The sequence below is a fragment of the Aristolochia californica genome, unplaced genomic scaffold (assembly GCF_029961685.1).
Source record: "Aristolochia californica isolate CCGP_79_NKW_82.1479 unplaced genomic scaffold, dmAriCali1.0.hap1 SCAF_12, whole genome shotgun sequence".
NCBI lineage: Eukaryota > Viridiplantae > Streptophyta > Magnoliopsida > Piperales > Aristolochiaceae > Aristolochia > Aristolochia californica.
Window position 1 is genome coordinate 24,448,267 of NW_027181793.1, and position 20,736 is coordinate 24,469,002.

The 20,736-nt window shown below is 39.2% G+C and overlaps 3 protein-coding genes across 5 annotated transcripts; 2 read left to right on the forward strand and 1 right to left on the reverse strand.

Moving 5' to 3' along the window:
* Positions 1–1,510: 1,510 nt before the first annotated feature.
* On the forward strand, positions 1,511–9,712 carry LOC137945473 (probable serine/threonine-protein kinase SIS8). Of its 2 annotated transcripts, XM_068791370.1 has the most exons (13): positions 1,511–2,099; positions 4,061–4,501; positions 4,584–4,687; positions 5,288–6,405; positions 6,650–6,690; positions 6,951–7,019; positions 7,280–7,380; positions 7,627–7,705; positions 7,799–7,897; positions 7,986–8,054; positions 8,586–8,635; positions 8,737–8,913; positions 9,094–9,712. In XM_068791370.1, the coding sequence occupies exons 1-13, from the start codon at positions 1,635–1,637 to the stop codon at positions 9,173–9,175; spliced, it is 2,895 nt and encodes a 964-aa protein (XP_068647471.1). In that variant the 5' UTR covers positions 1,511–1,634; the 3' UTR covers positions 9,176–9,712. The 2 variants fall into 2 exon arrangements, with proteins under 2 accessions (XP_068647471.1, XP_068647472.1); XM_068791371.1 differs by lacking the exon at positions 9,094–9,712 and having other exon boundaries at positions 8,586–8,646; positions 8,726–8,763.
* Positions 9,713–10,570: 858 nt separating this feature from the next.
* Positions 10,571–13,230, reverse strand: LOC137947007 (uncharacterized). Its single transcript, XM_068793301.1, has 4 exons — positions 13,162–13,230; positions 12,966–13,026; positions 12,694–12,861; positions 10,571–11,007 (listed from the first exon to the last, which is right to left on the reverse strand). Exons 2-4 carry the CDS (start codon positions 13,006–13,008, stop codon positions 10,694–10,696), a joined length of 525 nt encoding a protein of 174 aa, XP_068649402.1. The 5' UTR covers positions 13,009–13,026; positions 13,162–13,230; the 3' UTR covers positions 10,571–10,693.
* A 3,217-nt stretch (positions 13,231–16,447) lies between these two features.
* On the forward strand, positions 16,448–17,940 carry LOC137946968 (putative GATA transcription factor 22). Of its 2 annotated transcripts, none has more exons than XM_068793256.1 (3): positions 16,448–16,690; positions 16,804–17,211; positions 17,345–17,940. In XM_068793256.1, the coding sequence occupies exons 1-3, from the start codon at positions 16,505–16,507 to the stop codon at positions 17,666–17,668; spliced, it is 918 nt and encodes a 305-aa protein (XP_068649357.1). In that variant the 5' UTR covers positions 16,448–16,504; the 3' UTR covers positions 17,669–17,940. The 2 variants fall into 2 exon arrangements, with proteins under 2 accessions (XP_068649357.1, XP_068649358.1); XM_068793257.1 differs by having other exon boundaries at positions 16,813–17,211.
* The last annotated feature ends 2,796 nt before the right edge of the window (positions 17,941–20,736 follow it).

A 20,736-nucleotide genomic window follows, 5' to 3' on the forward strand; every position in this document is an offset into this window, starting at 1 on the left:
ATTGAGGCTGGAGATTGGTCGTGCTGGAGATTTATCAGATACAATTGCTACCATCGCATCTAGTCCGTCCCGCCAACTCTCAAGTTTGAAAAGATCGTACAGTAATTATCTGGGAATGTATAGTCCCATTCGGCAACTCCTCCACTGTGTATGCTAGTTGAAGCTTCATCTTTTGACGAAAGCTCGTGTCTTTTCCAACTGGTTGGTTTTATAAACTTAACAGCTCTTCGAGAAGATTTGATCGCTTTTTGTCTGTGTGTCATGTGAGGGCGTGTTGGTTGTTGGAAAATACATGTGCGGACCTCTTAATGCCAGACTGTCTGTATATTCTGATGCGTCTTCGTCTTCAATTCTTTCCATCTTACAACCTCTTAATTCTGCAAAAAATAAAGAGTTGATGGGTAAACACAACTTCCCAGTTGGTCTCCTCCATAAATGAGCTCGCCAAAACAACGGATCAACAACTGAAGCCAGTAAGTAGCAATCACTGATGGTAGAATAATGGAACCCATATCCCCTCTTTCTTCCACCATCACGCCTCGTATAAAGTGTTCCAGCTAACTTTCGAGGTCTGAATGGACCGGAAATTCATTGTTGGTGGATTTCGCCCGTGCAGACACGGGCTTGTTAGCTGGTTTCACCAGAAAGAAAGAGACCGAGTTCCGTATTGCTTTCAACCTCTAAAACCAGAAAAGGCCATCCATCCGTATTTGTAGCAGGTTCACTGTAGCAATTCCAGATATCGGAAACCTACGAATGCCGCGTGTCGCCGCCTCCGATTGATATTGAAGAAGATATGCATTCCGCACATCTTCCACCAGAAGCGCCTGACCAAACTCAGTGACTTCATCCATTGCATCTCCTAGGTTTGACTTGCTAGTGGCTTCTTAATCTTCACTATTCTGTTCCCTTCCTCACCTCTTCATCAATCCACTCACAAGCTTCTCGTTGCCATCAAATCCTATTCTTCCTACTTCCCATGCCTCCCTATTTTTTAACCCTCCACCTCCAAAAAAAATAAAAAAACCAAATTTTATACGCCGCCTTACTGTGAGACGCACAGTCCTACTTTCTAATCCTGCTAATTTATTTATCAGTTATTATTTAAGGTCCATTGCAAAACAAGCCGCCTCTCACGAAGTCGAAGATTCAGTCAGTGTAATCCAATTCCACCAATCAAGCCGCATAGATCTGTCAGATAAAATCCCGACACGCAGTAACGCCGACTCCATCGGTCCAATGGATCCGCCTCTCACGATACTCTGATCAACACCCGCTTCATCGGTTCACCTCCTTCTTCGTTGCCTCCTCGCTTTCCCACCTCTAAAAACGAAATTAAAAACAGTAACACAATGTAATTATATATTAATTAATTAATTAACTTGATTATTAAACAATAATTTAGCATTCTCTTGTTATATAGCTTTGGAGGGAAGGCAAGCAGTTAAATTAATTAAAATTAATTCCGATATAGAAGGTCGATGGTAGCTTCACCGGCAAGCCCACTCTCTTGCAGCGGAATAATGGAATCTCCTTTGGCAGAGGGGTGCGTATGTTAACACTATCCTTTGCCCCATTTCTCCCTTCTCCCTAGGCTGGGAGCATCCACTGGCCCGGCCATCTGGATCTCCGCCATGTCGAAGATGAAACACCTCCTTCGGAAGCTGCACATCGGCGGCAGCGTCAGCGACCACCACCGTTTGCCGGACTCCCGCCACGGTTCACCTTCTCCGTCTCCGTCTCCGTCTCCGTCTCTTTCTCCTTCTCCTTCTCCCTCGGCCTCCTCCTCTTTGTCGTCTTCTGTAGCTCAAGCGTCGTCGTCTTCTTTGGTTTCGTCCACGGTCTCTGCTAATTCGAGAGCTAGGATGGCTGTCGGCGAAACGGAATTGAGAAGGAATGGGGTGGATGAGGGGGTTGATTATAACTTTTTTGAAGAGGAGTTTCAGGTGCAGCTTGCGCTGGCGTTGAGTGCGTCCGATCCGGATAGGAGGCAGGACGCGGAGACGGCGCAGATCGACGCGGTGAAGAGGATTAGCCTTGGGTGCTTGGCTGGTCCTGTCAACAGTGCGCTGCTGGACTTTCTGTCGCTTCGATATTGGGTATGTTATGTGTGTGTGTCTGTGAGTGTGTGCTTTATGTTTTTATTTTAATGTTTAGGGTTTATTGGATGCGGTGGAAGCGTGGAGCTTGAATTTCCAGTCAGGAATCGTTTTTTGCGCTTTTGAGGGAATTTGTGAACTTGGGAGTCTTCTCTTTAGTGTTGATTCTTAGAAGGGACCAGTCCCAGCTACTTGAATTCGAAAATGTTTGTCAATTGTCCCGTTGTTAGTATCATGACCTAGACTGAAACAATAAAAATGGCAACGAATCATGACATTTGATAGTGTTCTCCATATTTCTGCTTTTTTTTTTAATTATCTTTGTTTTCTGTTCGAAATTATATGTCTTTGTGGAAACTTCACTTATTGGGGGCGACCTCTAAGGAGCCATTTTCTACTGCATGTGAGAGCTTATTGGTTATTCTTCTGATTTTTTTATTTTTTCCTGGCATTTCTGCCCTGATTTTGGGGAAGTTCTTGTTGGGTAATTTCGGCTGCTATAATATTATGGTTATCCATGGAAATTTTAAGTTTGCACTGGAGATCTTGTTCTGAGCATTTAATCTATTGTATGGAAGCTCTTCTCACTCTAATCATCATTTAACCATTTTCTATCTTTTCCGCTAGTTATGAAAAGAAAACGACTTCAACTTTTATACTTCAGTTTGCTCTCTCTTTTGTGCATTTAACCTCAAAGTTGATTCCTCTCTCCTTTGTGTCTATGTCCCGTTTTTTTCTGTTTGAGATCCTTTTTTTTTTAATTTGGTTGAGAAACCTTAAACTGTGAGAAAATCTTTAAGGATTACCCCCAACAGACTAGAGAATGAGCAGGAATGTAAGACAAGGTGTTAACGATGTATTGGTGGACCAACGAGAAGTTGAGGCCCAAAAATGTCATTATGGGGATTTAAGTTACTGAACTCAACATCAGCTCCAATGATTCAATATATCCTAGTTGATTTTGTACTTCATTTGGTCTTACTATAGTGTGTTCCATTTGGAAGGGTTGTTCTTGTATTCTTTCTCATTTTTGTTTCCTCAACTAAAATATCCTCATACAACAAGAATTTGAAAACTGGGTTTTGGATGGTTAGATTAACCATGGTCATGAGCAATCCTATTGACTTGAACAGATGAAATGATATAACTAGTAGCTGTATAATGTACAGCCTGCGACTGGGATATATGGTGAACTTGATTAGATACCAGATTCTTCGTTATATTAAAATCTGAATTCAATATCCAGATGTTCCCAAAGAAATGACTAGTGAGAATTTGGTTTTGTTAACCCTACAGAAGGTACATATCACCTAAAAATCTTTTTGAGAAGACAATTTGGAGATTTGTTGTAACTAGGAATTGGATTCTGTAAATAATTCAAAACGGTAGGGATTAATGAAATGAACAGGTGGATGGACTACTTGATGCAGGAGTTTCTGATACTGTTCGGAACCATTGGTTCTGATTACTGCTTGCTGCTTTCTGCTTTCTGCTTTCATCCATCAAGTGCTATTTGCATATCTGACATTACATATAATCTGTATCATTTATATATTTACTTTTTTTCCCCTGTTGCCTGTTTTATTTAAAATTTTCTTCTTGTATTTTTTTCTTTATCTGTTTATTTTATATTTATTATCCTTCTATCTTCTATTTATGCTTCGCCAGCTTTTGTGAAGTATACCATGCAGTGTTTAAATGTACCTAATGATGTCTTTGTCAGGGCTCTGCTTGTAGATCATTTGTTTTTCATCTTCTCTTTTGATGCTTCTTTACTTACCCTGAAGGTGTTAGATTATGTTAAAATGTGGACTATATGGTGTTTGAATTGCTTAAAAATAATATGATATTTGATAACAATTGTTGTGCAATCTTTGTTCTTTGTTCTAATTGTCTTTTTCTTTGAACTGACATAAATCTCTGAGGCATTTAACTTAGAATGGATTCTCTTTTCTCTGCAGAATTATAACGTTGTCAATTACGATGAAAAACTAACTGATGGATTTTATGATGTCTATGGAATTATATCAAATTCTTGCCCTCAACGGCAACTGCCTTCACTTGTGGATCTACAAGCAATAACCGTTTCTGATAAGGTGGATTATGAAGTGGTTTTAGTAAACAGAATGATGGATCCAGCTCTACAACAGCTTGAGAGGAAAGTAGTTTCAATTGCAATGGAATGCCAAAGTACAGTGACTAGTCCAATTGTGAGTGGGCTGCTCCAGAAGATTGCCGATCTTGTTGTTGATAGCATGGGAGGGCCAGTTGGTAATACTGATGATATGTTAAGAAGATGGACTGCTCAGAGCAACAAACTGAGAATGTCTTTGAACTCCATTGTTCTTCCCCTTGGCTGCCTTGAAGTGGGGCTCTCACGTCACAGGGCCTTGTTGTTTAAGGTCTCTGCTGTTATTGCTTTTATTTATCTATTGAGTACTATATTTGCATCATCTCTAGCTGAAAGAAGTTTCCATTTGTCAGGTACTAGCTGATCGGGTCAACCTGCCCTGTAAGCTGGTGAAAGGGAGCTATTATACTGGGACAGATGAAGGAGCTGTTAACTTAATTAAAATTGATCAAGAAAGGTGAATTGTTATTTTATTGTTTTCTGATAGTACTGTAATTGCTTCTCGGTCATGGCAAGTTTAGGTGTCTTTCTTCCCCATGCCCGACAAGGCAGAACTTTATTGCCTCTTTGAGGTTATTGAATTTTAATTTTTGCATGTTGTTCTTGACTTGCTTACTGTGATCAACTCTTCTAGCGATGTTCTTGCACTAGTATTTTCATTTGCTACATCTAGGCACAATATTGAGCAATCTTAGGCTTAATCTAATTATTTTTGTGTATTTTTACTTTTTTTGCAATTGCTAACCTTATAATGAACCAGAATATTCATCCTGGAAGGCTGTCATTCTGATTTTATTGATGACCCTTGTGTTTGGAATGTCTTCCAGTAGTTTTTATACTCTTTTTGTATTTCATTTTGCTGTTTTTACTCGTTTTGTCTGTGAGGAGTATTCTGGCTGTTCAGTTACTACGTAAGAGTCTGTTTATAAACTTTTTCCATTTGAAAGTATGCTTGTTGAATTTATATTATTCTGTGGTGAAAGTTTTTATGCCATGCTGTAAATTATTACATTCCAACTATGTGCTAAAGATGCTAACTCAATGCCAATGGTTTCAGTGAATACATTATTGATCTCATGGGAGCTCCTGGTACATTAATTCCTGCTGAAATACCAAGTAACCTTCTTCCGAATCCTGGGCTCAATGTTGTGTGCTCTAGTACTATTGAAGAGACAGTAAAGGATCTATGTTTGGCACTGAATAACAAGGTCAACTCTCAACAAGAGCATAATAGAGAAAAACTAGGGGCAAGTTTGTGTGATCACAGTTGCAATTCTAATGTTGTAAGCTCTAAGATGCATCAACAATTGGCAGATGATGGGAATCTTGTTGAAAGACGTCACATTGCAGCAGTTCCTTCTTTAGGTAAGCCTCCCAGGGGAAGCTCATCAGGAATGAAAGCTACAAACTCCCCAGCTCAAAAAATGAAAGTTAAGGATGTCTCCAAATATGTGATCAGTGCTGCACAAAATCCAAAATTTGCAAAGAAACTCCATGCAGTTTTATTGGAGAGTGGGGCGTCACCTCCTCCTGATTTATTTTCTGATTTAAATCCCCCCCAGGATATGGTGGAAGGAAAAGGAGTTGGTCATACGAATGAAGGCAGCAAATTAGGTTCTGACCCACAAATTGAGCCTTTGTTGAGTTCTTTTGCACGATCGGAATCTTCAGCTCTTGATGATTATAAACTAATCACAACTGCCAATGAGATAATCCAGGCCAAAGGATTAGATATGTCAAGCCACAGTTCATCTGCTACAGATCAGTTGCAGCTCAGTGGTGCTGACCTGTGTGTTCTGAATCCAATTGTCTCTTTACCCTTCTCTAGTGCAAGTGGCTTGTTGGTAAAAACTGATTCTAGTGACTCTGAGGTATTGGGCAGATCTGTGATTCCTGATTCATCTGCTGAGATTTCAGGGCCATATCAAAACATAATGCAAAACACAGCTGAAAGTACTAGAATGAGAGCTTGTTTGGAAAGGAAAGGAGGAAGTTCCCAAATGTTCCAAATGGGTGCAGATGAATGCTTACAAAGATTTTTAGAATCGACTAATTGTGTTCAACAAAATATCTATAGAAGTTCTGGAAATGAAAGGATGAGCCCCTTGTTGAATGATGTTGCAGAGTTTGAGATTCCATGGGAGGATCTTCAAATCGGTGAACGAATTGGTCTTGGTAAGTCAATTAGTATGTCCAACACTTACATTTGTATGTATGTGTTTGGTGCATTCCTTGTTTAACTTGAAAGCATTGGTGAGTGGCAGTACAATTGGCCAGGCTGTATCCCCCAGACCTTTCCACATGTTTGTGATACAATAGGCTAGGGGTTTCTCCCTTTTGAATTGTTAGATGCACATTGCCTACATTTTACATTACTTCTACAATAACTATTTGTTATGGTTCTATTTTTTATTTTCAGGTTCATTTGGTGAGGTTTATCGAGCAGATTGGAATGGCACAGTAAGTTGAACACCATATATTTTTACCAAATGTATCTTTTTCTGGATGTAGCTGTATTATTTGTATACCTATTCCCAGAAGTTTGATCAGACATACTGGTTCAAAACACACAAGGACCTCATGTCTGTGAAGAATTTGGTTTTACTTGTTCATCTGTTATGCATGTGAAGTGTGAAAAAAGTCTAAATCCTTGTTTGTCTATTATATTTGTGAGGTCATATATGGTTACACTTATTTGATGGCACTAAATTCTATTGCAGGAAGTTGCAGTGAAAAAATTTCTGGACCAAGAGTTGTCTGGCGATGCATTGGAGCAATTCAGATGTGAAGTAAGTGTCTTCAAGTTCATAACTGTTAAACTGAACTGACATGGGCCTTTAGTTCAGCGGTGACATGGGGGGTTTCTAGTGTGAGGTCTTGGATTCAAGTCTCACCAGGGGTAAGGGGTGTGTGCACGTGGGTAATCAGCATTCAAAAAAAAGAAAAAAAAAAAAAAAAACAAAAGAGGTTAATGTGAACTTAAATTATTTTTTCACAAATTTTCTTTGGAAAATGTTCCGATTCGATATTTGCCAGTGGCATTGTGCAGATAAAAATCATGCTTAGATTGCGTCATCCAAATGTTGTTCTTTTCATGGGTGCTGTCACTCGTCCGCCAAATCTCTCAATATTGACAGAGTTTCTTCCAAGGTTTGCCTATTTTTCTAATGTCCAAATTTCTTATGTTTCTTAATAATGGATGATTTTTTTTTTTAAAACATTGATTTATTCGAATGAGTTATTATGACTGCCTCATCTTGCAAATTTGCATTATTGAATACCTCTATCATCAGTTGCTTCTTGCAAAATATGATACATTTACAATCTGCAACTCAGAGATACATGAACAAAAAAAGCACCTCTCACTATTTTTCTTATGGTACTGGTCATCTCCAGGGGAAGCCTATTCAGGTTATTACATCGTCCCCAAGTTCAAATCGATGAAAAGCGACGGTTAAGAATGGCTCTTGATGTGGTATAAGTTGATAGATCACATACACTATGACTGGCTGTATACTACATATTGCTCCTTGGGCTGTTTATAAAATTCTTTTGTACTTTCTGCCAGGTCAAAGGTATGAATTACTTGCATACGAGCCATCCCACAATTGTGCATCGAGATCTGAAGACTCCAAATCTTCTTGTAGATAAAAATTGGGTTGTTAAGGTATGAGTGCAATTCTTGGTATTGAACAATTTCAAGAATTAGCATGCCAATTGATGCACTAATTTTTCTTGATGCATTTCTCTTTCAGGTATGTGACTTTGGCTTGTCACGTTTGAAGCACAACACGTTTCTTTCTTCGAAGTCTACTGCTGGGACGGTAATACTTTGTTTACTTTATACTGCATCTCAGAAATGCATATTTTTTGGGTTTTCTGATCATGATGACATTCATGGGCTTGGAACTGGGATCATGACAGTGCCACATATTGTGGTGGGTTTTTTTTTTTTTTTTTTGTGCGTGTGTGGAAAGGATTATCTGTTGTAATGAACAATGCAAGTGTTTTTCTATACTGCATGTAGTCATTTCCTAACTTCAAAAAATCCTGTGGTTGTAATGCTTTATGTGTTAGATTTACTTTTTAAGTGATCTTTTTCTTATCTTGATTACTAGAGAGACTCGATATAAGAATATGCTTTTTCAAATCTTACAGCAAAATGTCTATATGGATATTTTTGCAGCTTTATGTTTCTGTATCGTAATTTTAGCACCATTATATTTCTGAATTGTAATGTTAATTTAAGACATTGCTTACTTGTCACAACAAATTTGAACAGTGTTTATCACTTGAAAAGATGCTCTGACTATTTCTTCCAACTATCTAGTAATGCCTTTGACTGTTTACTGCAGCCGGAGTGGATGGCTCCTGAAGTTTTAAGAAATGAGCCATCAAATGAGAAGTAAGTGCTAGGTAGCCTTCTGTCAAGAAATCTGGGTGAGAATTTTATTTTTTGTTTCAAAACTTTCTGTGCTCTATCAGTAATGTGTAGATTTGATGCAGATGTGATGTCTATAGCTTTGGTGTAATACTATGGGAATTGGCCACCTTGCAAATGCCTTGGAGTGGGATGAACCCCATGCAGGTGGTTGGAGCAGTTGGCTTCCAAAATAGACGCCTTGATATACCCGAAGAAGTGGATCCTATGGTTGCTCAGATTATTCGTGATTGTTGGCAAAGGTAACTTCTCAACATTTTCATAATTTATATAAAATTCAATTTTTCTGCCTCCGTTTTTATCGCTAACCAATTCTACATTTTATAAACATCCATACCAACTAGATTTTATGTGGTCCAGTTTGAGAAAAAAAAGATTGACAAGATTTATTTCCTCTGTCGAACTCTTTATTTTCTGTGCAGTGAGCCAAACCTGCGCCCCTCATTTACTCAGCTTATGACACCCCTGAAGAATCTGAAGCGATTAAATGTTGAGGTCACTTAGAGCCACAGTTTCAAATCATCAGGAGGAAATAATTCTTTCCACTGCAGTTTACTACGGGGAGGCACGCTATAATTGCAGCGAAATTGTTAACAACAAAATTAGTTAAAGGGAGGAGTTGGGAGAAAAAGGATCAAATTTAGAGCTAACGAGTTGCTTGAATTGGAAACTGGTCCAATCTGAAGCATAGTCGTGGGAGTAATCACACTGTTGACGGACTGTGCGAAGTGCAGTACGAGAAAAACAGGAAGTGAAATACATGAAGGCACTTACCGAAGGTAAGAGTCAAAGTTAAACAAAACTGCTTACAATAAGTTGTACTGTTTTGTTGTCGTTTCGGTTGTTCTGATTCGTGGAAGCTTGAAAAGCTTCTAAGATGTATACCTCAGATTTGTGCTACGAACACTCTTGGGAGAGAAGAAAATGGGAAAAAAAAAACCCTACATAGGGTATGCACAAGCCGCATACCTTATATACTAAACTGTGTACAATTCTTCTTCTACTTCTTTTTAAACCAAAAAAAAACATTTTTTTTGGTTAGCTCTTTGTCTACCAATCTTGAAACATTTTGGAGTTCCTGTTTTTGGCCCACAGTGAATGCACCTACTGAAGGAAGGTCAGTTCATGGAGTTTCAAATGACTGTTTGAGCAGTTTTCTTATTTTTTGTGTTGTCATATAAAACAAGGGTTTTTTTTTTTGTTTAAATCTTTAAACCTAATCTAGAAGCAATAGGAAAACTATTACAAACAAAAGATGAGTTGATCATCAAGGACTAGTTTAATGTTTTTTGTTTATTTTTTCATTATTTTTATTAGGTTAATAAGGAATTAATTCTTTTATCTATTTGAATTTTTATTAGATAAGAGCGATTATGGTGATAATTTTTTCATCTCCTGAAAGGGACACAAAAACTTGTTTCCAATGTGAAAATGGATGGATACGTTTTTTGAAACCCCTAGAGAAGAAAAGAAAATGAGATTTTTCTTGCAGGAAAAGCTAGAGAGACTCTGGGCAAGGATTGATTTTCATAATAATAATGAGAAGATCTGACTAACTTTAATTATATCCCAAACTCATTAGCTTACACCCATCTTTGTGACTGAACTCATTAGCTTACTTGCGAGGAACACAATCAAATTGCAAGTTGCTTAAAGCGTTTGCGTTGCTTTTCAACTTTCATTTTAACAATTTACGAACTGAATGTGCCACATATGCATCTTCAACCTCCTTTAGGAGAAAACCGCTCGTACTGGAGCTGGATAAATTAAACTAATTAAAGCTGGTTTAACCACTGTATTGTTGAGCCGGAAGAACGAGTTTGAAGCTTCGAATCTGTAGATTCACATTTAAGTGCTCTGCACTACAAAATCTACACAATCTCAACGAGACATCTGCCAGAAAAAAAAGACTATCACTATCAAATTTCAACCATATATGATTGTATTGACAAACTGAACGTTTCCAGATGCATGTAATCAAGGAGCATCCATGCTGCCAAATATGTCAAAACCTGTAGTTCCCTACAAGGTTGGAATGGACTTAGATCGGATAAATTGCTTAAGAATGGTTTTCTCTTCATCAATCCGCTTCTTCTCTTCAGGGTTACTGGGTTTGAATTTCCTCTTCTCATCCAAAATCCAATTGAAGAGTTGGCGCTGCTCAGGCTCCGGGATGGGTTCCCTTGCATTCACGGATTCAGTGACCTTTGGGATGACCAATGTTTCCTCTGTGGTCGGAGGACTCCTACTCTCAGCAGGGGGAGGAACAGCTTTCTCTGGAACCTCTTCATTCTCTGTAACTGTATCTTTCTTTTTGGTCCTCAAGAACAGGTAACCTGCGTGCAGTGGTATATAGTGTAGCAAATGATGATGACTACAAGAACATACAACATCCAAAAAATTCACCTGGTACAGAGGGCAGCATTAGGTTTTATAACAGCTCTAAAGGGAGGATTCTTAAGGTGTTGAATACCGTTTGATTCAATTGAAAGACATGCAAAGAATTCGATTTGATTCAATTGAAAGACATGCAAAGAATTCTTGCAAAGCATTCGATTTGATTCAATTGAAAGACATGCAAAGAATTCTCGCAAAGCATTGGATTTGTTTAAATTGAAGTGATGCAAGAAATTCTTGCAATGTATGCGATTTGTTTACATTGGAAGTGATGAAAGAAATTCTTGCAAAGTATTCCTTGAATATTTGGTAAACAGAATCAAGAGTAGAAAGCTGCAAAAGATCATGTGTCTCATCCACACTATAGTTTATTTCAATTCAATGGGTTATTTAGGGCCTTATGATTCAAGGGGCCCTTCCTAATTCAAACATGATGCACTTTATTGTAAAAGATACCAAGTTAAAGAAGGCACAAATCTCATATCTCTAGGCTTGATTTTTGTATTTTTTATAAACACATCATGGTTGGATGTGTAATACTTTTCTTCGCCAAATTTCTCTCAATCAAACGGAAAGTGAAAAATCAGTAAAGATTCTGCCAGTTTGATTGGAGAAAACATCCAGACATTTTTAGGAAAAAAGAAACTGATGCCAAACGTTCATTGCTTTTTTTTGCTACATAAATGAGTTCCCTGTTCTGGTAGAAGGCAATAACAGGCAAGCACTGGGTCATACAGTGCCTTATAAGTATTATATGTAAGAGAAAACATGCCCAATGAGTAGAAATCAAGTGATTATACAACTCATAAGGCTGCTGCATCTTCTCCTACTATACAATAGGTACTCCTTGAATTGAGACCATTTTTTTCAAAATCATCTGTGTCACTAGTAGGTGTATCAAATTATAAAACTTTATGAGCTTGAAACCAAGAGTTGGCAGCAACAATATCATAATTGGAAAGGAGAATATAGAACCTGGCCAGCTTTAAAAAGTTCCCATATGATACGTTCTATTCCAAACCATATACAATGAGATGATATATATATATATATATATACATAATTTGAGAGACTCCAACCAAAAAACATTCCAGGATCAGGAAATGGATCAGCAATTGCAGGAACTAAAAATCCAGATCATATAAAGATCAACTATATAATACATCTTGTGGCAGTATCACTCATCCAAGGTTAGCCAAAATATTATCTGCTAAGGTTTCAAAAGCTAGAAATGTTGAAAGAGATTTGGCATCCCCTTATAAATGCTTTACCCAAGAAAAAGAAATGGACTAAATAAACAAGCAGACTCGCACTCTGTTTTATAGCCAGCAGAAATATGAAATGTGGGAGAGGAGAATAATGCCAAGACTAAGATGGATTACCCAATTACAGACGAGAACTGAAGGAGAGAAAGATGTTCATAAAAACATGTCAATAGCAATTAGCAAGAAAACAAAAAGGGGACCACAAGAGAACCCCTCTTCTTCGTGATAATCTAAAGTAGGGTTCAAACAAAAAACACGCCATCATCAAGTCATAAGCGAAAATGATGAATACCCAACTCTAATTAAAATCACCAACATGCATGCCCATCAATAAAATGAACAAAAAATGGATCAACAGACCTCCAAGAGCAAGATTGACAGACAGAAGTACTGGCCAGACGAACTTATACCGTCGAGCAAATGACTCCTTTCGTGGGGGCACAGGGGTCTTCGCAGATGCCATCGGAGCGGGAGTTGGAGGAGCTGGAGAAATCGGAGGAATTGTGTAGTTCTTTGGCTTCGGCTGTCCTACATCACGAAGCACTCATGACTATAGTTGCTTCATCTTTTCCGTAATTAACTGACTCAAGAAAGAGTAACCAAAGAACCACGAGTAGAAGAATCAAACCCACCTCTCCTGGGTTTTTGATCGTAAAGCTTCAGTCCCTCTCCCATCGTCTTTCCCTACTTCTCCTGAAAGAGACCAATAAATAAAAACTATTCCCAGTAGAATTCTGACGTTACTAGTAACTAGTACTTGCCCAATGGGGCTGGAGCGTCCGTTAGTCTCCAGAGCTTGAAACCAGTGAAAGAAAGTGAGAAACTCACTGGTAATTGCTGGCGCGCGGAAGTGTGATTCGGGTTTTCATCCATTTTGTTCTCAAAAGTCGTTGTTACGCTCAAAATCAGCCCTTCAACCAACGTCGTTGAATCATAGCAGTTACTAATATAAAAAATTTGGATTTAAAAGCTGAAGCTGTCCTTCTTTCCCTCTCATTAGTATCATTTTCCATCTTCATCCACCATTTTACTTGACATGGCTACACATTTCAAACTAGTCCAAACGTATGGCCTTGTTAATGGTGGTTTAAGCAGTGTTCTTAAATCCACTAAAAAATACCCATGAACATGTATGGTTGTGACAATTAATTTATACATGGTGCTATAAAATATGGGATAATTTGGGTTTATTTGGGCCAGGCCTTGTCACTTGTCATTGCTTAGGTTGTATTTCAAATCATACGAACCAATAAATATCGATAAATATTAAAAATACTAGGTTTTTTTTGTTAGGTTCAATTAATCTAATTTTTTAAAATTTCTATCTATTAACTATACAAATAATTAGTTTAATTAAACATTTAAAAATAAATTATCTTGAAAATGGTCCTAATCACGGTACCCTCAATCAAATAATCAAGTACGAAACATCTTATTACCCATATTTGTTTGGAGTATAGTAAGCAATCTTATCCTAATGGCTTAAATGGATAATTCTTACCCTTTTTATAATCAGAATATTAAATGGTAGAACCATAATTAAGTAGCATGATCACTCATCAGCCTTACAAATTTATAACGATTTATGCGCTTATTAGAACAGCTCGATCATCGTCTCTTTAACCAGGATGATACAATCCAGTTTACAACTCCTCCAGATGATCGATGGTGAAATCTGAAACTAGAAAAACCTGTTTTATAATTTGCAGAAGACCCATGAAATCATTAGAAGCAGCACCTGCACCGAGATCGAAGTTATTAAGTAATAATTTCCGGAGTGCTGACCCACCAATCATTTATTATAGATTCATCTCGTCATCATCTTCCTATTTTCTCGACATGTAATCTGGAATCGAACCCATGGTCTGCGACATTAAAGAGATAAAGAGCTCCTTTTTGGATCAATTATTTCAGATGGAAAGTAAGACTTTTGGATCAGTACTTGCAGTCCGGCTCTTTGAGTTCCGAGTTTATCTCTTAGTTTCTCTAGCTCCATTCCGTCTCCTGACCTTATCTCTTTCGTAGAAATGGCGGTGTGTAGCTTTTGCGTCCACCCATTTAAGAACCAAAGCCAGCCCCTTAGAGCCCCAGCCATCTTAGCCACATAAGCTCTGTTTTATTATCTTTAACGATCTCCTCGATTTGATGTTTACAGGTGGGTGCTTCTCCTTTCTGTTATCTTTGTCCTTATTTTCTTTTTCTGGATGTGTTATGATCTGTTTTCGGTTCACTTACAGAAGCGGGTTCCGATCTAAATCTTGTCCTAATTCCTGCATCAACGATTGGGCTGGGAACAAGCGTTCCAGTGCGTGATTTATGTCGGTAAAGAGAATAGACAAAGAACCACAAAAAAGAAAAAAAAGAAAAAAGAGAGTAACAGAGACCGAGTTGCGCAATTTAATGTCCATTTTCGTTTCTGGTATTTCCTCGCTGCTGTGTTGATAATGATAAGTTCTGAATCGTGAACGATGGGTCCTACTGCCATCGAGGCAGCTGTCATGTAGCAGGCGACTATGGACCGTGGATTTGCAAGCAGCTCTGTGAAAGCTACTCCACTTTGGACTCGCTGCATATTATTCAGAATGTCGCTTATGAAAATATGGGATCGTCGTTTTCCTTGGGAGCGCTAGCTAGCTCTCTCCCACTGCGGGAAACGTCGAGTGGGAGTGATTCACAATGCGTGTACGTAGCCTCGCTTCTCATCGTAGAAATATAATGGCCGAAGGATATTATCGACTGGTGATCAATTGATAGGATAAAGGAACTTGTTGTTTGCAAATAAAGCAGCCAATTAGAGCTTCTCCATCACCCTTATTCCACTCCTGCCTCTCTCCCTCCCTCATCTGTTGCAGGACGCATTGATTTGAGCTTTATTGGCATTTTCATGAAACATGCAGGCGCTTCTGGGTCTCATGTTTATCATCCGATAAATTGTGCTGATCAGAGCAGTTTAGCTTAGACGATTAACCAACATGTGATTTCAACTAAACTGAGAAAATCCCTCTTTAATGAATCCTAGCTCAGTACATTCTAGGGTTTGTTTGACCCATCTACTTTTGAAAATCAGAACAATGATAGATCATGGTTCTACTGTAGCACGGGAGTCTGCACTGAGCTGCCGTCAGAGTACAGTGATGACCATGCATGCCACTCCGAGTGCAACTAGGGTTTGTTTGATGAAACTTGCACCGAGTGGGCCATCGGGTCAAGGGTGAAAGACGAAAGGCGGAGACTGGAGGAGGACTACCAGAGACCCATGCCCATAATAGAACAAAAACAGGGTTAGAATGAAAGGATGTATACGCCCAGAAGTAATCATTTCTTTGTCATGTGGGAGTAGTCAGGTGTAGATGATTGATGAAAAGAGGTAAACTCGACGCTAAGTTCTCCAAGTAGTTTCTCAAGCTTCAACAGTAAAAATCCTAGTCCAGTTGCCGATTTTGGGTGTGAAAGATCAGAGATTCCCTCTGCCTGATTTACAGCAGCAGCGCTGTAAAGCCAGAAGGAAAGCAAGGAGGAGATCTCTTCCAGTTTGTTGATCTGTTGTTTTTACAACCCAGTGCAGGAGAAAAAGCTGCAGAAGAGTAGTGTAAAATAATGGGGATCGATGATCAAAGAGAAGAAAAAGTAGGAGGAAAAAGGGAAACAGGGAAGGGTGCATCCTTGTCTCTTGCCTGCGAGTGTATTGAATGCCTTTTGGCAAGATTAAGAAGGGAGATGCTCTCATGCAAATCTTTGCCCATCTCTCCATCTGCACAATCCCCTAAAATTCCTTGCCGTAACTCCAAAATCCCATTTATTGGAATGCAACTGATGAGGGGCAAAATTTACAGATAGGGTTTTGTCATTTTGGAATGTCTTGTAGCATTCTGAATTTCTCCTTTACCTTTTTATTATTTATTTAACTCTCTGTGTTTGTGTCGCTCTCTCATCTTCTGTATTTCTGGTCACGTGAAGGGCTTCTCAAGCGTTTTCTCTGCCCTCTTTTCCGTTTTTCCTCCTGTCTCTGCAAGATATTTACCTGCTTCAAGCCCTTGGGAGTTGGGATCCTCTTTGATCAAATTTTAACCTGGGAAGAGAAAGCCCCCTATATACTCCGCTTCTAATGTCTCATTTGTTCTTTCTTGGAGAACACTAGTCGTTCCAATTTCTTCTTCTTTCTCTCTCTCCCATGACTCCAATTCGTCTCTTCCCTTCTCCTTTCTCTCCTATACAGGTTAATGAAGATCCAGATGATCTTCTTACTCTCAAACCCACATACCCCCTGAGTACTTCTTGCGCTCCTCAGCGGGAAAAGAGAGATGATGGAAGTAATCAACCGGAGGAAGCAGAAGAAGAGGAGAAATCACCTGATCAGGTAAGGTGAAATGACTTTACATATAGAAATAATTTTGGAAGAACAAACATATTTTGACGATTTCAGTTGTACTGCACCGCCATGACTGGCGATCTGATCTCATATTGTCCTAGTATTTGCAGGCTGATCCCGGGTTTTCAACCAGTGGGTGTGGAGAAGATCACCTTTCTCTACGATCCTGTCCTCTAATATTGGGCTCGGGTGAGAATGAAGACAACAGTCCCAGTAGCCTGAAACCTGTGATCCACAAGCAGGAAGATGGAGTTGGTGATCAATGCAACAATGGTTCGGTTAAGTGGATGTCTTCCAAGATGAGGCTGATGAAGAAGATGGCTAATCCGGATCAAACGGTTTCTTTGAAGCCTAGCAGTAACCAGCAGGCTTTTAAGAGTCGCCAGAGATCGCCTCCGCCTTGTGATAATGACAGCACCAAAAATTCGCCGGGTAACAAGATAAGAGTCTGCTCCGACTGCAACACTACAAAGACTCCTCTATGGAGGAGCGGACCTCAGGGCCCGAAGGTTCATGATCTCTCTCTCTCTCTCTCTCTCTCTCTCTCTCTCTCTCTCTCTCTTCCTCTCTAGCTATCCCCTTCCTAATCATGGCTACCGCCTTCTCAATCTCTTTCCTAAAGTACTTGGTTCTCGAGTGCAGTCTCTTTGCAACGCTTGCGGAATTCGACAGAGGAAAGCCAGGCGAGCCATGGCGGCAGCGGCTAACGGAAGCCTACTGTCTGTTGAAACATCCATGAGAAGCACTAACAAGGAGATCAAAGAGAAGAGATCAAGCAGGGATTACAGCAGCCAGTACAAGAAGAGATGCAAGCTTGGTGGCCCTCGCTCGAGGAAAAAGATTCGGTTCGATGAGTTTACAATCAGTTTGAGCAAAAACTCAGCCTTCCATCAGGTGTTCCCGCAAGACGAAAAGGAAGCTGCGATCTTGTTAATGGCGCTTTCTTGCGGTCTTGTTAGAGGTTGAATCTTCGACTTCCTCAAGTCCTAGCTCCATCTTCTAGCTAGAGTTAGTTTGATAGTGTTGCCGTGTGTTCTTAGAGAGGATTAAGATGAGGTGAAGGAGTGGTCCAATAACAAAAGTAAAAAAAAATTCCGGTGTGAGCTCAACTTTGTAGTGTTGCCGTGTGTTTTTTTTTTTTTTCTGAACCTGATCGGTGATGAAATTATCGATCATGTTACCCATCAACTGAATCATATAAAGAATAAACTAATATATCTTCTTCCTTTTTTTTCCTATTTGATCGAGTTGATGATCTCTACTTCCCTCTCTATCTGATTTCATTTAAGAAATCACATTAATTTGGTACTGTCAATCTCCAAAATCAGCTGTCTCAAATGTATCTACTTTGTCGAAGATATTCTACCACGGAGAATTAACATATCTCTCCTTGTAGCCATAACTGCTGCTTTATCAATCCTAGGATTAAGAAGAAACAGGCCTTTGTATAGCCTTGGCGATGGAATTATTACATCCAAACACCAGAACACTGAAGAACATTTAGGATTTAAAGACCAGAATTTGCTTGCATTTCACCATATATAAGCTTTATTTTTCATGAAATTGAAATAAGATATACTTCAAAGTGATTAACCTTTTGGTGTAAAAATATCTGCAGATCTGTTCATTTTGCCGAACTCCATGCATGATCCGATTAATCAAGCCTATTATCCTCCACACAATTGAAACCCTTGTTTCCGTATGTGACTGGATGTTAGCCATTAGTGTTTTGCAGTGACAGATTATTACCGTACTCCTTTACAGGAGGAGAAAAAAAGAGGAGAACTCTTTGGACAAATGGAAAAGTGGACGGCCGAGGAAACATCCAATCCAGGTAACAACGTTGTTGCAGAACGGTCTGGTGAAGGAGATCGTAGAGTAGTAATGACCAGTGAGATTATGGATTCAAAATATGTGGTGAATCGTTCTTCGTCGTTATTTTAGCCTATACTAAAATCTGAGAGACAGAGAGAAGAGCACGGATCTTTCCGAGCATCACAGTTTCGTTAAGCGTTAGGCTGTCGCACAATCTTTCCAATGTCACAGCTATGCTCAGAAAGGTCGCGGAGGTAGTTGCTGTGCTCTCTGGTGTCATTATTCACGAATGTCCCCTGAACTTCTGAAAGCAGCAAATTCTCTACGTAAATGGTTTTTTTTTTTTTTTTCCAGGGCGTTTCACATAGTTGTAATAGGAAAGGTAAAATGACTTCATTAAGATTTGTAAACCTGATCATCTCCTTCCCTGAACAGCACATTTAGCCATTTCAGTGGATGAAACCCTAGAAAAAAAACAAGGTGCTGTCTTGCCTTTGTGGATTTTCTGCAACTTGATGAAATCTGGGACTTCACTGTTTTCAGTTGCAATTACAAGATAGTTTGGTAAGCAGCATGAAGATTTTCAAAGGGAGAAAAATCATGAAACTGGCTATTTACAGGGGTAGTAGGATGTGAGGTTCCTAAATTCTGGGAACATTAAAAAAACTATCTAAACCTAGGACTATGGATGATGGAAGTAACTGACCAGAAATAACTTAGAAAGTAACACTATAATGACACTATAGTTGCCAAAAACTGGGTTTGGCTGAGCGTGTCTTGAACCAGCAAAAGATCCTTTGGTTGCATAGGATGCGTTTGGTCTGTAGTGAATAAATAGACCAGAACTCGTTGGAAACCTCCTTCAGCTATCCATGGAGATGAAACCAGTAACCACTTGAAGTAATTCCAGAAGTATGAAAGGCCCGCACCAGTGAGAGAAACCGGTTACCCCCGAGTGTCACCCGCACGAAAGATCTACAGAGTTGGGTTGTCATGGCTTGAACAACAAGATGTTTGAAGCTGTGAGACCGGCAGCAGCAGATATGACAGTGCCTTCGCGGAAACGCAACTGGGAGACTCTTTCAGTAAAAAAGGATCCCCTGTCTATGCCGAAGAAACGTATGATCTGCTAAACCAAAGGTTGACACGAGAGAGGGCCAGAAAACATAATTGAAGAACAAATAAATGGACCCGCTGAATTGATCGAGTCGAAGGTATGAAATGACTAAAACTGGAGCACTAAAAACCCAGAAGAACGACATTGAAGATTGAAGAGTTGAAGAAGATGGATTTCCAAGGCCATGGTTTGCGTCCAAGAACCCTCAAAACAATTACAGTGCCAAGGTTTCAGTGTCTATAAGACAAGATTGGCCTCTCTAAATAGTGGATAAGCATAATCTTCATCCTCTAATGTGATTAAATTTAATATTTAACAATGTATAGAGTCCGCACCCCACTAAATCTTATGATAATTAAATGGCAACATGTATTGCTGCAGATAGCCCACAATCAACCATGGAGTTCTTTGACAAATCCACCCGTGAGCCTTCCGGCCGTGAGCCATGCCTTTTGTCGTTGTCTTGTCCTCTCCAATAAACCAGTTTTGTATTATATATTTTGCATTGGAAGTTTGAAGCGAAAAAAAAAAATTAACAACTAAAAACAGTGAACTATCATTTTTATGTTTTTTTCAAAGATCCCAAAGTTGGGTCATGTCTGTCAACTCATTTTTAAATTGATTTCCACAACATCTCTTTATTTAGAATGTTTTTTGTTTTAGCAAACGAAGCAAAGCATAGGACCACCCGAAGTTTTTTTTCTCCCGCTCGGCCTTCCTCCCCCGAATTATTTCCCCTCTATCTTCTCCCTCTCGGCCTCCCTCTCTTCTCCCTCTCGACCTCCGTCACAGAGCCTCTCGGCCTCCCTGTCTTCTCCCTCTTGGCATATCGTCGGAGCGCCGCCTCCGTCACCGTTGCCCGTTGGCCCGTCGTACTCCCACCATTATCGACGCTGAGGAAGACAACGCGCGCCGTGGGGAAGATGAAGTGTTTAATTTTTTCTAAGTTAGGAAAAATTAAACCAGTGTCATAAAAATAATAATCCATAATTTTTATTTATTTAATATATTTATTTTATAATTACTGTATTAAATTAATGATTGAATAGTCATACTTAAAACATTGTTAAAATAAATATTTGATAAATTGTTTTGGTTTAAT

Excerpts from the sequence above, each read along its gene's own strand:
- LOC137945473 (XM_068791370.1), top strand. The coding sequence starts at position 1,635 with ATGTCGAAGATGAAACACCTCCTTCGGAAGCTGCACATCGGCGGCAGC. Across the intron at positions 7,898-7,985 it reads ATAAAAATTGGGTTGTTAAG|GTATGTGACTTTGGCTTGTC; the intron begins GTATGAGTGCAA and ends TTTCTCTTTCAG. Across the intron at positions 8,636-8,736 it reads AATGAGCCATCAAATGAGAA|ATGTGATGTCTATAGCTTTG; the intron begins GTAAGTGCTAGG and ends GATTTGATGCAG.
- LOC137946968 (XM_068793256.1), top strand. The coding sequence starts at position 16,505 with ATGACTCCAATTCGTCTCTTCCCTTCTCCTTTCTCTCCTATACAGGTT. Across the intron at positions 16,691-16,803 it reads AGGAGAAATCACCTGATCAG|TATTTGCAGGCTGATCCCGG; the intron begins GTAAGGTGAAAT and ends ATATTGTCCTAG. Across the intron at positions 17,212-17,344 it reads GCGGACCTCAGGGCCCGAAG|TCTCTTTGCAACGCTTGCGG; the intron begins GTTCATGATCTC and ends TCTCGAGTGCAG.
- LOC137947007 (XM_068793301.1), bottom strand. The coding sequence starts at position 13,008 with ATGGGAGAGGGACTGAAGCTTTACGATCAAAAACCCAGGAGAG. Across the intron at positions 12,862-12,965 it reads CGATCAAAAACCCAGGAGAG|GACAGCCGAAGCCAAAGAAC; the intron begins GTGGGTTTGATT and ends TTCGTGATGTAG. Across the intron at positions 11,008-12,693 it reads TGTCAATCTTGCTCTTGGAG|GTTACCTGTTCTTGAGGACC; the intron begins GTCTGTTGATCC and ends CACTGCACGCAG.